Here is a 15,240-nt window from a genome sequence, read left to right on the forward strand (position 1 = left end):
TACTGTGAAGCATGGTGGTGGCATCATCATGCTGTAGGGATGTTTTTCAGCTGCAGGGAATGGGAGACTAGTCAGGATCGAGGGAAAGATGAACGGATAAAAGTACAGAGAGATCCTTGATGAAAACCTGCTCCAGAGCGCTCAGAACTTCAGACTCGGCAAAGGTTCACCTTCCAACAAGACAATGACCCTAAGCACATAGCCAAACAACGCAGGAGTGGCTTCAGGACAAGTATCTGAATGTCCTTGAGTGGCCCAGTAAGAGCCCGGACATGAACCTGATTGAACCTCTCTGGAGAGACCTGAAAATAGCTGTGCAGCAATGCTCTCCATCCAACCTGACAGAGCTTGAGAAGATCGGGAGAAACTCTCCAAATACAGGTGTGCGAAGCTTGTAGCCGTTTTCTTTGGTGCAAAAATATCTAAAACCTGTTTTTGCTTTGTCATTATGGGGTATTCTGTGTAGATTGAGGGGAAAAAGACTATTTTATCCATTTTAGAATAAGGCTTTAATGTAACAAAATGTGGGAAAGGTAAAGGGGTCTGAATACAAGCAATAATAAATATCCAACACTTAATTACTCAAATCATTATTGTGAGAGCACTTAACATGCACAATACAATTATTGTGATGCAATTAGTTACTCTCCTTCTATAAATTGTTCCACTTAAATGCCCCTCTGTCTTCATATTAATTCGATTGTAATGAAATACGTCTTTGGCGCAGACTTGTTCTCTCCCAGGACTAGTAGTGTGACAGAGACTGGTGTTCTCATGGTGTTCTCATGGTGGGCATTGGTTTCTTCCCGGCTTCTCTATAATGCATGTACGTAACTCTCGGCTGTAGTAAGTGCAGTAGTCCACATAACGTATATCTGGGAAGCGATAACCGTGGGCTGTATTATTTAACAACATGGCCGGCTCCAGGCACAAACAACTTAAAGGGCCCAAGGCCGCTAGGTGGCCTCCAACCCCCTCCCAAAATGTACACTACCATTCAAAAGTTTGGGGTCACTTAGAAATGTCCTTGTTTTTTAAAGAAAAGCACATTTTTTGTTGATTTAAAATAAAATAGATCAGAAATACTGTGTAGACTTTGTTAATGTTGTAAAGGACTATTGTACCTGGAAACGGCAGATTTTTTATGGAATATCTACATAGGTGTACAGAGGCCCATTATCAGTAACCATCACTCCTGTGTTCCAATGGCACGTTGTGTTAGCTAGTTCAAGTTTATCATTTTTAAAGACTAATTGATGATTAGGAAACACTTTTGCAATTATGTTAGCACAGCTGAAAACTGTTCTTCTGATTGAAGAAGCAATAAAACTGACCTTCTTTAGACAAGTTGAGTATCTGGAGCATCAACATTTGTGGGTTCGATTACAGGCTCAAAATGGCCAGAAACAAATAAGTTTCTTCTGAAAGGAGTGGGAGGTCCGGGTGCACAACTGAGCAAGAGGACAAGTACATTAGACTGTCTAGTTTGGCAGAGTGTGTGTGTGTTGCATCAATATGCATGTGTGTGTGTGTGTGTTGTGTGTGTGTGTGTGTTGTGAGCGTATGTAGTGTAAGTGTATGTGTGTTTGTGCTGGAGTGTCGGTGTAGTATGTGTGAGTGTATGGGTAGAGTCCAGTGAGTGTGCAGAGAACCAGTGCAAGAGAGTAAAAAAACAACAACAGAAGTCTAAAGCCAGCCCTGTTGAAGAATGTCAAACTCCTGCAGTCGTATAGGCATGTTATAGTAGTTGCATAGTTTTGTACATACACAGAGCTGTGTTATTAAAGCATACTGTATGGACTACTACACTGTTTAAATCGAGCTGCCAGTGCCAAATGTAGGTGCAGTAGAATAGATTACATCTTGCTTCTTTCTGAACCCCTTTTTCTAAAAATATATCTATGAATATCATTATGTAATCATTGTTCAGACAACCTTGAGTGCATTACTTTATTCTCTGACAACTTTGAGGCATTTAAATGACCTATTTTGAGAGAAAGAGAGATTAAATTGCGCCTGTGTACCATTTTGGAGAACATATATTGTGTTCGAGCGGATAATGCTACAAGTAGACCCACATACCAGCCTTATCTCTCCACCTACATGCTGTTTTTCTTTCTAAGATGTCTTGGCAAAAGTTGAGATGCCACATTATTGGGGTGGTTTTACGCTATTATGAAATGATCATCTCAATGTTCCACCAAGTAATAGTTACATTTTCTGCACCAGCGGTGCACAACGTATATAGAGAGCAGCACTGCTATGATATCCACTTTTAGAAACCACAAATGTCCTCTGGGGTCTGAACAGTTTGTACACTGGAGTATATTTTGTGCCTTAGATGTTCCTTTTGCCGCTCCTGCACGTTTGCCAACCTGCTGAGCTGAAGATAGATAGCTCACTGCACACTGCCAGACTTTAGAGCCAAGCTTTTAATTGGACACCAGGAATAAGATTAAAGTAGCTTTGAACCATCGGTATCAAACATTAATTTTAGTCATGTTTAAGAAGAACCTCCCAAGCACATGCAAGGGGAATATGCATCAGCTGTTTTGGATTTGGACTTTTCCTGTGCTCTCTCCAGTTAAAGGGGCAATCAGCAGTTACTGGATACATGTTTTGACTTATAAATGTATTATATACAGTGCTCTTCATAAAGTATTCACGCCCCTTGACTTTTTCGACATAATGTTGTGTTACAGCCTGAATTAGAAATTGATTGTGGAGTCAAAGTGGAATTATGTTGTTTTTTCAACATTTTAGCAAATTAATAAAAATTGAAAGATGAAACGTCTTGAGGCAATAAGTATTCTACACCTTTGTTATGGCAAGCCTAAATATGTCCAGGAGTAAAAACGTCCTTAACAAGTCACATTAGTTGTATGGACTAAATAAATGTTGTCATAAAGCAATATGAATACGTAAAAACACACTGTCCACCCTAACCACACTGCAGATGATGTGAAATATGGTATTTTCCGTTACAAGAGCAAAATAAAAAGTATTATTTAAAGTAATGTTGAACCCATGATGGATTTTAAACAGCTCTTCAGTGTAATGCTTGCTCTCACTCTTACACATTACTCAGACGCAACCCGCTTGCACACATTATTTATGGGTCTCTTAACGGGACACTGCCATCTAGTGGATGTAAATTAAAACAGCTACGTGCTTTAACCATCTGGCTAAATCTGTACCCCACACATGCAATTATCTGTAACATCCCTCACTCAAACAGTGAATTTCAAACACAGATTCAACCACAAAGACCAGGGAGGTTTTCCAATACCTGGCGAAGAAGGGCACCTATTGGTCGATGGGTAACAAAAAGAAAAAAATCACACATTGAATATTCGTTTGAGCATGATGGTGTATCAATACACCCAGTCACTACAAAGATACAGCCGTCCTTCCTAACTCAGTTGCCACAGAGGAAGGAAACCGCACAGGGATTTCACCATGATGTCAATGGTGACTTTAAAACAGTTAGAGTTTAATGGCTGTGATAGTAGAACACTGAGGATGGATCAACAACATTCCAGTTAATCCACAATACTAACCTAATTGACAGTGTGAAAAGAAGGAAGCCTGTATAGAATACAAATATTACAAAACATGCATCCTGTTTGCAACAAGGCACTAAAGTAATACTGCTGAAAATGTGTCCCGAATACAAAGTGTTATGTTTGAAGCAAATACAATACAACACATTACTGAGTACCACTCTTCACATGTTCAAGCATAGTGGTGGCTGCATCATGTTATGGGTATGCTTTTAATCATTAACGCTAGGGAGTTTTTCAGGATAAAAAAGAATTGAGCTAAGCACAGGCAAAATCCTAGAGGAAACCTGACTCGGTCTGCTTTCCACCAGACACTGGGAGATTAATTCACCTTTCAGCAGGACAATAACCTTAAACACATGGCAAAATCTTACCAAGAAGACAGTAAATATTCCTGAATGGCCAAGTTACAGTTTTAATTTAAATCTGCTTGAGAATCTATGGCAAAACCTGAAATGGTTGTCTAGCAATGATTAACAACCAATTTGAGAGAGTTGAGAGAGCTTGAAGAATTTTGAAAAGAATAATGGACATATGTTGCATAATCCAAAAGCTCTTAGAGATTTACTCAAAGTATTCACTTTCAAAGGTGATTCTCACATGTGTTGACCCAGGGGGTTGAATACTTCTCTAATCAAGATATGTTAGTGTTTGAATATATTTATTTATTTAACGTTAGAATTGTTCTTCCATTTTGACTGAGTATTTTGTGTAGGTTATTGACAAAAAATTACAAATAAATATATTTTAATCCCACTTTGTAACACAACAAAATGTGGAAAAGGTCAAGGGGTATGAATACCTTCTAAAAGCACTGCATACCCGTTGATCCTTGAAGAATAAAGCTTACAAATGCCTCATGAGCTTAGTTCAACTTTCATACCCCATCACAACCCAAAATGCAGTATTCATGTAAGCTTGTTTTACTCCAATGTTTATAAACAAAGTAATTCTAAACACCATATAGCCTCAAAACATGGCAAAAACTATAAAATAGCTCTATCTATGAAAATGCATATAGGGATGATTTCTGTGTTTTGAAAGTAACATATTTGGAAAACTTAATTGATGACAAGTAAAAGATTTTGGGACTGTGTCAACAATGGACTAATGAAATAAATACCAAAATATAGTTTTGGTGTGGAATTGTCTTTTAAGTCTACCTGTGTAGACCTTTGTTTGGTATGTCTGAAACTTTTGTTGACTCAATGCATACTTTACTGACTTTACTGAGGCTTGGGCTCTGGTTTTTGTCTACTTTCGATTGAATTCTGATGAGGTATTCATGTATGAACCAAGGGATGTTAATAACTCCAAGCATGAAGGAAAAAGGAAACCGCACACTGCTCTTGATAGTATCACTGATCTTTAATAAGCTTACGAATAACTCCAAGCATAAAGCAAGTTTTAATTCATTACAGGCCACAGCTTTGCCATGAATACTAACTGATATCCATCCTCGTATTAGACTTACATGATTTACGCAAAATTCAAATTAATGTTTGATTTGAACCAAAATGTTAATTTTGTCGTCAAGGTACAGTATATTGTTAGTAAAGTCCAGACATAGTTTTCCCCACCACACTCTGACAAAGGCCTCCTTCCTTGGAACAATAAAACAAATCAATTTCTTTATTTTCTTCATTTTATAAGAAATGTCTTTCTTGTACAACTTTATTTTATTTAAGCTGTATAAAATGCCTCCAATCAGATGGGCCTAGGACATGACCGGCCCTAGCTTCAGTATTATTATTATATCTCCAACTATGTTATCAAGAGGGAATTGTATTTATTTCAACCAAGGACATGGTTTAATTCTTGCATCGGGTCTGGAGCGTTCCCCTGCACAAGGAATTCCCAGCCTCTGTGGAAAGGCAGGGAGTTTTCTCCCCCCCCCCCCCCATTTCCTCCATTCAGTTATTGTGCACCACCGATTCTGATTTGGGATCCATCCAAGCAAAATGCAGTGATGTAACAGAAAATAGAGGCTACATATAATTAGCAAAGTCAGGCTCAATGACATTGAAACAATGGACTTAAGTGGATCAGATAAGCTCAACCAACCAAGCAACGGCCAGATCTAGACATCTCTATAGCAAGGGATGAAAGGATATTTATCGTGTAGGCTCTACGATAATAGCACTTTGATTTCATAATTGCAAACTTCACGTAATAATATGCTGTACGCTTTATTAACTAAATGAAATATCCTAAAAGGAAATATCTCTTAATAGCCTTTTGGAAATAGCCTATCCCACATGTTTCCAATTAAACACATACCATTGTGTAGTAATCTGCTGTTTTAAAGCTCACACATTTTTCGGATATGAGCACCAATTGTTTTGTGCAGGATGATCCAGAAATTAGAACACAGTCTGAACATAATATGGTAAAACCAGTTTCTGAGTGACTTAATTATTTATAGCATCTAAATAGGTCACCAGTAGTAATTATGAGGAGAAAGCCGAGGGAGGAGAGGAGAGAGGAGGAAGAGAGAGGGAATGCCTGCATGGTACTAATCAATGAGGCAGTGGGAGAGTTCCTGAATAATCCTGTCATAGATCAGCCCAGCGGTCTACCCGCTCGCTCACACCACACTCTCGCACTTACATATACATGTATAGTGCCTTCGGAAAGTACAGTTGAAGTCAGAAGTTTACATACACTTAGGTTGGAGTCATTAAAACTTGTTTTCAACCACTCCACAAATTTCTTGTTAACAAACTATAGTTTTGGCAAGTCGGTTAGGACATCTACTTTGTGCATGACACAAGTCATTTTTCCAATAATTGTTTACAGACAGATTATTACATTTATAATTCACTGTATCACAATTCCAGGGTGTCAGAAGTTTACATACACTAAGTTGACTGTGACTTTAAACAGCTTGGAAAATTCCAGAAAATAATTTCATGGCTTTTGAAGCTTCTGATAGTAAGGCTAATTGACATCATTTGAGTCAATTGGAGGTGTACCTGTGGATTTATTTCAAGGCTTACCTTCAAACTCAGTGCCTCTTTGCTTGACATCATGGGAAAATCAAAAGATATCAGCCAAGACCTCAGAAAAACATTTGTAGACCTCCACAAGTCTGGTTCATCCTTGGGAGCAATTTCCAAACGCCTGAAGGTACCATGTTCAGCTGTACAAACAATAGTACGCAAGTATAAACACCATGGGACCAAGCAGCCATCATACCACTCAGGAAGGAGACGCATTCTGTCTCCTAGAGATGAACATACTTTGGTGCGAAAAGTGCAAATCAATCCCAGAACAACAGCAAATGACCTTGTGAAGATGCTGAAGGAAACAGGTACAAAAGTATCTATATCCACAGTAAAACAAGTCCTATATCGACAAAACCTGAAGGCCGCTCAACAAGGAAGAAGCCACTGCTCCAAAACCACCATAAAAAAGCCAGACTACGGGCTGCAACTGCACATGGGGACATGGAGAAATGTCCTCAGGTGTGATGAAACAAAAATAGAACTGTTTGGCCATAATGACCATCGTTATGTTTAGAGGAAAAGGGGGAGGCTTGCAAGCCGAAGAACACCATCCCAACCGTGAAGAACTGGGGTGGCAGCATCATGTTGTGGGGGTGCTTTGCTGCAGGAGGGACTGGTGCACTTCACAAAATAGATGGCATCATGAGGGAGGAACATTATGTGGAGATATTGAAGCAACATCTCAAGACATCAGTCAGGAAGTTAAAGCTTGGTCGCAAATGGGTCTTCCAAATGGACAATGACCCCAATTATACTTCCAAAGTTGTGGCAAAATGGTTTAAGGACAAAGCCCTGACCTCAATCCTATTGAACATTTGTGAGCAGAACTGATAAAGCTTGTGTGAGCAAGGAGGCCTAAACACCTGACCAAAAGTCACACAACTTATTGTGAGAATCTTGTGGAAGGCTACCTGAAACGTTTGACCCAAGTTAAACCATTTAAAGGCAATGCTACCAAATAGTAATGAGTGTATGTAAACTTCTGACCCACTGTGAATGTGATGAAAGAAAAAAAAGCTGAACTAAATCATTCTCTCAACTATTATTCTTACATTTCACAATCGTAAAATACAGTGGTGATCCTAACAAATTTTACCTAGGATTAAATGTCAGGAATTGTGAAACACCTTTGCCAAATACATTTAAAATCAGTTTATGTAAACTTCTGACTTCAACTGTATTTAGACCCCTTGACTTTTTCCACATTTTGTTACATTACAGACTTATTCTAAAATCGATTAAATAAATAAAAAAATCCTCAGCAATCTACACACAATACCCCATAATGACAAATTCTAAACAGTTTTTTTTTAGACTCAAAATCGAGCTCAGGTGCATCCTGTTTCCATTGATCATCCTTGAGATGTTTCTACAAACATGTATTGGTTGATTGGAGTCACCCTGTGGTAAATTTAATTGATTTGACATGATTTGGAAAGGCAGAACCTGAGCAATCGGGGGAGAAGGGCCTTGGTCAGAGAAGGTGACCAAGAACCCGATGGTCACTCTGACAGAGCTCTAGAGTTCCTCTGGAGATGGGAGAGTCTTTTAGAAGGACAACTGTCTCTGCAGCACTCCACCAATACGGCCTTTATGGAGTGTTCAGATGGAAGACACTCCTCAGTAAAAGGCATATGACAGCCCACTTGGAGTTTGCCAAAAATGCACCTAAAGACTCTCAGACCATGAGAAACAAGATTCTCTGGTCTGATGAAACCAAGATTGAAGTCTTTGGCCTGAATGCCAAGCGCCATGTCTGGAGGAAACTTGGTATCATCCCTAAGGTGAAGCATGGTGGTGGCAGCATCTTGCTGTGGTGATGTTTTTCAGTGGCAGGGACTGGGAGACTAGTCAAGATTGAGGCAAAGATGAACGGAGCAGTACATAGAGATCCTTGATGAAAAACTGTTCCAGATCGCTCAGGACATCAGACTGGGGGCGAAGGTTCACTTTTCAACAGGACACAGCACACAACTAAGACAAAGCTGGAGAGGCTTCGGGACACGTCTCTGAATGTCCTTGAATTGCCCAGCCAGAGCCGGACTTGACGCAGATCAAACATGTCTGGAGATACGTGAAAATAGCTGTTCCACAACGCTCTCCATCCAGCCTGGCAGAGCTTGAGAGGATGTGCAGAGAGGAATGCCAAGCTTGTAGTGTCGTACCCAAGAAGACTTGGGGCTGCGATCGCCAAAGGTGTTTCAACAAAGTACTGAGTAAAGGGTCTGAATACTTATGTAAATGTTATATTTCAGGCTCACAGACACACAGTCACACAAATACACATACAGACGTACATTTTGATTACCAGACAATGAGGAGGAAATGCTTTTGACGTAACTCTAATAGAGAAAAGAGAAAAACAACCATTTATTTCACTACTCTGAATTTGTTTTGTGTTTTTGAGTGGTGCAGAACCCTCTATCACTAACCCTGTCTCTTGCCTCTCTGTTACAATGCGTGCACCGACAGTGCCCTGGAGTCAGACGACTTGATAACTGCATTGGTCCAGGCTGGCAGGCAGTGGATTATGCAAGGCCCAGTTTCATGGTCTGATGGAAAATCACTTTTTTCACCGGGATTCTGTAAGATGTTGCTCAATCATTTATAGCCGGGAGTGCACTGGCTGGATGCTCGTTTCTGTACTAGTTTCAGTGGAGCGAGCACTAAGGCAGACAAAACAACATTGTTTTATGAGAGTATTTATCATCTATTCTATTTCTTTATTTCTAATTGTGGTCAGTAGTAGTAAGTTGACTTTGTCTTCTGGTTGTTTTATTTGAACAGCTTCTCTATTGTGATATACAGTACACTACGTGACCAAAAGGGCTGTTATGGTGATCGTATTACCGCCACGCTGGCATTCACGAGTCATGACCGCAGTCCAATTTCCACATTACCATTTAGTCATGGTAACTAGGCTCCCCCCAGTTTTATCATTAGAATATGATACGACATGAGGCAACGGTGTGCTTTAGGACTATACGGACGCCTCCGAGCTGTCTAGTAGGCTGTTTGGAGTGTTTATTAGACTGGATTAAAAATATATATTTCCTCCCCCACTTCTAAAACCACAGTTGCGCCCCTGGATCACATGTATTTTTTCCCCCTGCAGCTGTTCCGAGACAGGTGCATGATAATGGGCCATTCTAAATCAAAACGAATTTCACACATATATTATTTAGTATATGTAAAGAAGATTATATCAAGAATAGTCTGATGGGTGACAATATTAGTCTATCACTTGTTAATGATATATTATCACTGTGAATGATGCCCAGCTTTTGTGCAGTTAGGCAAGACTTTTTCAAACTATAGTTCCACACCTCATGTAGCCTAGCCCATAGGCCTATGTGTTTTGATAAGGTTTGTAATCACAACTAAAGTGGCCAAATAACTTCTTAAAATGAAGCACTTTAATCCTCTTTACAACCAGTGTAGAGCCTAACTGGTTTGGGGAAGATCATTTTCACCATAAAAATGCACTTTTATAATGAAGTATTTCATGAATAATTGCATTTGTGATCACTTTTGAGAATGAATTGCATTTTGTGCACGTTGCTGCGCTTAAAATGTGAAGAAATAGCTTAATTGTTTATCAACATTTTAAGCTAAACGTTCTGTTGCATCAGCGTCATTGATTTTGAGTGGTTGTATTAATTTGGGATCTATTGCATCCCACAGCTGACCCAGACTATGTTTGGAATATTTCTTTCTCGCACAGAAGGACAAGTTGACCAGTAGAATAGGTCAACTTTTGTAATATGGGAGATAGTAAATTGACATAGGCTAGTGCTTTTGCTGTTCGTTAGGCCTACTCATCTTGTTGGTTGATGATAAGGAAATGATGACGGTTCTTATAACATCTTCAATATGCGCCTCAGAGTTCGATAAGAGGACACATAGTTGTTTCCCCGATGTGTCTGTCTTCACTTGTAGCCTACTTTGGAGCTGAGATAGATGCCTGTGAAAAGAACCCAAACATGCAACGGGCATTGACTAGTAAGAATTGAGATATCTAAGAGAGCCATGTGAGTGAGAGGTGCTTCGGAACACAGCTGGGAATAGGGAATTATAATGATTATATTCAGCCCAAGGGCACAATGGCCAATGGCCGCAAAATGCAAGGATTTTTTTAGGGGGCATCACGGCCACACTATGGGGATGCCGCAGGGAAATTTCAAGGCATTGTCAAGTGCTTGTCAAATTGTGAATGAGAGACTGATGATTTGTGTACAGCCTGTGCAATAAACAAAGCAGAGCTCATGTCTTTCATGCTACTTTTTTCAAATCATCATTACAGTTGAATCATGCAGCCTTAGAATGTATAAAAAATCTAAACACAGCCCACTGTTTATCATAACTAAAGTTGCATAAATAACTCTAAAATAAGCATATAGGAGGAACTGTTTCTTTGTTAACCACTCAACACAGAGTAGGCGCATGTGCACATACTCCAACCGAAATCGTTTGGAGAAAACATCCTTTCTATTTTATTCAGCCATGTTCAACTGTATTCTTCATGCTATAAAATAATGGCATGGAATTCTAAGCAAATCTTGTCTGCTAAATGAACTGGTATAGCCCACTGCATAGCTAGATCAAGGCCTAATATAAGGACATGCTATTCCGTTCTTCTCAAATAGACAATATTTTCTTCATATTATGTTTCTTTAGACCTGTCTAAAATAAAAAATGAATTTATTGTGAGTGTAGGCTATATTACAATGATTTATTTGACTTTTTAAAATGTAAACCTTACGAAGGTCTGGGTCAGTGGCTTGTAGGCTATGCGTGGAAGCCAGTTTATGTTAATGAATGGTCAGTTACCATGAGATCGGTAGTTATTTGCTTGACAATCACTGGCTGACAAAATTTCATGACCGCCACAGCCCTACTAGACACCTGCTCAGACATCTCATTCCAAATTCATGGGCATTAATATGGAGTTGGTGCCCCTTTGCTGCTATAACAGCCTCTACGCTTCTGGGAAGGATTTCCACTAGATGTTGGGTGATTAGGCCTGGCTTGCAACCGGTGTTCCAAGTCATCCCAAAGTTGTTCGAGGCTGTTGCGGTCAGGGCTCTGTACATTCCAATCAAGTTCTTCCACATCATTCTCGACAAACATTTCTGTATGGACCTGTAAGGAGGAAGGATCGGACCAAAGCGCAGCGTGGTAAGTGTTCATGATGATTTTTAATTCAAACTCAGAACACTAAACAGAAAATAACAACGTGAATTTACAAAACCGAAACAGTACCGTGTGGCCAAAACACTCACACGGAAACAAACACCCACAAACCAAAAGTGAAACCCAGGCTACCTAAGTATGATTCTAAATCAGAGACAACTAACGACACCTGCCTCTGATTGAGAACCATACTCGGCCGAACACAAAAACCAACATAGAACAACAAACAGACTGCCCACCCCAACTCACGCCCTGACCATACTAAAACAAAGAAGGAAATAACAGAACTATGGTCAGAACGTGACAGGGCCTCGCTTTGTGCACGGGGGCATTGTCATGCTGAAACAGGAGAGGGCCTTCCCCAAACTGTTGCCACAAAGTCGGAAGCACAGAATTTTCTAGAATGTCATTTTATATTTCTCTTCACTGGAACAAATTATTTCTCGGACTGCCAGATGGTGAAGCATGATTCATCACTCCAGAGAACGCATTGCCACTGCTGCAGACTGCAATGGCGGCGAGCTTTACACCACTCCAGCCAGCTTTTGGCATTGCACAGAGTGATCTTTGGCTTGTGTGCGGCTGTTTGGCCATGGAGACCCATTTCATGAAGCTCACAAAGAAACAGTTATTGTGCCGACATTGCTTTTGGAGGCAGTTTGGAAGTCGGTCGTGAGTGTTGCAAATGAGGACAGATATTTTTTTGTTATGTGCTTCAGCACTCGGTGGTCCCTTTCTGTGAGCTTGTGTGGCCTACCACGTCGCGGCTGAGCCGTTTCCGCTTCACAATAACAGCACTTACAGCTAACCGGGGCCGCTCCAGCAGGGAACTGACTTGTTGGAAAGGTGGCATCCTGTGACGGTGCCACGTTGAAAGTCACTGAGGTCTTCAGTAAGGCCGTTCCACTGCCAATATTTGTCTATGGGGAATGCATGACTGCGTGCTCAATTTTCTACACCTGTCAGCAACGGGTGTTGCTGAAATATCCAAATCCACTAATTCCAAGGGGCGTCCAAATACGTTTGCATTTGTAGCTACTTTTTTTTATTTGTCTCTATACTCCAGTATTTTGGATTTCAGATCAAATGTTTTATAATTATGAGGCGATAGTACCGAATGTAACTTTTTATTTGAGGATATTTTCATAGAAAGGAATGTACTTTATGTATCTAGTCTGCCTATTTGAATGTCTCATAAGAGACATTCCATTATAGTGTATTAAAATTAGTAAAAAGTGTAGTATTTGGTCCCTATATTCCTAGTACTTAATGGCTACATCAAGCTTGTGACTCTACAAACTTGTGTTTGTGAACACAATATGTTTCTGAATACTTCTACATTAATGTGAATGTTACCACGATGACAGATAATCATAAATTAATCATGACTAACGATGAGTGAGAAAGTTACAGATTCACAAAGATCACATCCCCAAGACAAGCTAACCTTTCACCATTACCGATAACAGGGGAGGTTAGCATTTTTTGCGGGGGTATGATATTTATTATCCATAATCATGGTAGCATACACATTTATGTAGAAGTGTTCAGAAATATATTCTATTCTTATTTACAATAAAAGTGACTCCAAAATGACATTGTTACATGACTTATCATTAGTTTCTATTGGGTACAACATAATCTGAAACACAACCAAAGTAAACTGCAAATGCATCCAACAAGTTTGTAGTCACACGCTTGATGTAGCAATTTTGTGCTAAGAATACGGGACCAAATAGTAAACGTTTGACTAAATGTAATACTTTATACGTGAATTTGGCCAAATACTTATGACACCTTCAAATGGGGGTATGAGATACATACAGTAAAGTACTTTCATTTCTAAACGGTAAAACAGATATGTATGAAAATACCCTCAAATAAAAGGTGACATTCTGTACCGTCGCCTCATAAAAAATGTGACTTAAACCCCAAATATTAGAGCATAGAACCAATTGAAATGTTTTACCTTCACTGTCCAAATAAATACGTAGGGGAGTGTATTTGTATCGATCCAAGTATTAGACATGTTCGGTTTACACTACAGTATTTACAATGGTAATGATCCAGTCAACATTATTTGTATGCCTCATTGATGATTGTCTGCCTACAAGTGTTAATGTTGAATTAATAATCCTTCGAGACGTGTACACATGAATTACATTACTAACTTGCAGTTTCCTCCTTTGTTCTTCATCAAATGCCCTGTCTCTCGCCCTTCCTCAGATGGGTACACCACTGATGACATAGAGTTCTACTGGCGAGGAGGTGACAACGCTGTGACGGGAGTGGAGAGAATAGAACTCCCCCAGTTCTCCATTGTGGACCACAAACTCATCTCCAAGAATGTTGTCTTCTCTACAGGTGATGTCTTATGCCCCAAATGCCCCTAAATGAAGCTTCTCTCATTAACTTATCACCATAGCTAGGTACTGATACAAAGGACTGCAGAGCAGACAAAAAAACTGCTTCTCTCACAAGGTTATCTCTGGCCTGTTTCTGAGTAAGAGCTCTTAGCATTTCCAGAAAATGCCATGTTACATCAGTCTAGCTGGTTTCCCGTAATGCCACAGGCCGGTCCAGAGTCCCCCGCTGTGCAGTGCAAGGAACATGGGGAAGTGTGTAGAGCAACGGGTCAGCTGGTAAAGTGCATCCCTTTATAGGTCAGTTAGAGGTTCAGATCTTCCCTGATTGCACATAGCTTTGACATTGGATCTTCTCTGACAGGCTGGCACATGCATTCTATTTCCAGGACATTTGGCACATAGGAGGAGGTGGGAGGAGAGTGAGGCTTCTATGAAGGGGGAGGAGTGATGGTGGGTCCAGTGACTGAGGTGGATGGGAGACTCCGTGGTGGTGCCGGAACGGATGTGGGACATTCCCGCTTCAGCTAAACTGGCACAAGTCCCACAGGCAGAATGGGGGCCACTCCTGCCCTCAGAAACGGAGCATGCTCATGTGTTATTTAAAAAAGAACCGGTTTGATGGAATGATTTATTCATAATCGTACATTTTCATATTTATGAATTTGCCGTGCAAGCAGGCAGGAGCACAATGGTATTGTATATAGAGGGTCGGGGAAACTGCTTTATTGAATTGGAGCAATACAATGACACAGAGTGAGTCAAACAATTACAGAGCTGGTAAACCCGATGTTGGTAAACCCAATGTTTTCTGATGCATAGAGAACTACTATCAGTAGTTATAGCTCACCTGTTTCTTTCTTTGCCGTTACTGAACTGCTTAGGCATTGAGGATGGGGGATTCCCATTTTCTACAGCAGCATGCTGAGATCAGTAAGGACTGACCATCAGGTCACATGGAGAAGTACACATCAGCAGAAATGGTTGGCACTTATCTAATGATGTGATACGGACAGAAAAATGCCCTTGTTGCTCTATTGACAAGATTGTAACACCTCCCCTCTGTAACCGTAACAACCCCACTATTTCATTGGTCCTCGAGGAGACCCTTCC

At 40.2% G+C, this 15,240-nt stretch overlaps 1 protein-coding gene across 1 annotated transcript in view; it reads left to right on the forward strand.

Moving 5' to 3' along the window:
- The window catches only part of LOC115105264 (gamma-aminobutyric acid receptor subunit beta-2), an 86,180-nt gene that overhangs the window by 55,776 nt on the left and 15,164 nt on the right, over positions 1-15,240 (forward strand). The window contains exon 6 of the mRNA XM_029627066.2: positions 13,991-14,128. Coding sequence (XP_029482926.1) covers positions 13,991-14,128 — 138 coding nt within the window. The remainder of the gene's footprint in view (positions 1-13,990; positions 14,129-15,240) is intronic.

Source organism: Oncorhynchus nerka, linkage group LG22 (genome assembly GCF_034236695.1).
Source record: "Oncorhynchus nerka isolate Pitt River linkage group LG22, Oner_Uvic_2.0, whole genome shotgun sequence".
Lineage (NCBI taxonomy): Eukaryota > Metazoa > Chordata > Actinopteri > Salmoniformes > Salmonidae > Oncorhynchus > Oncorhynchus nerka.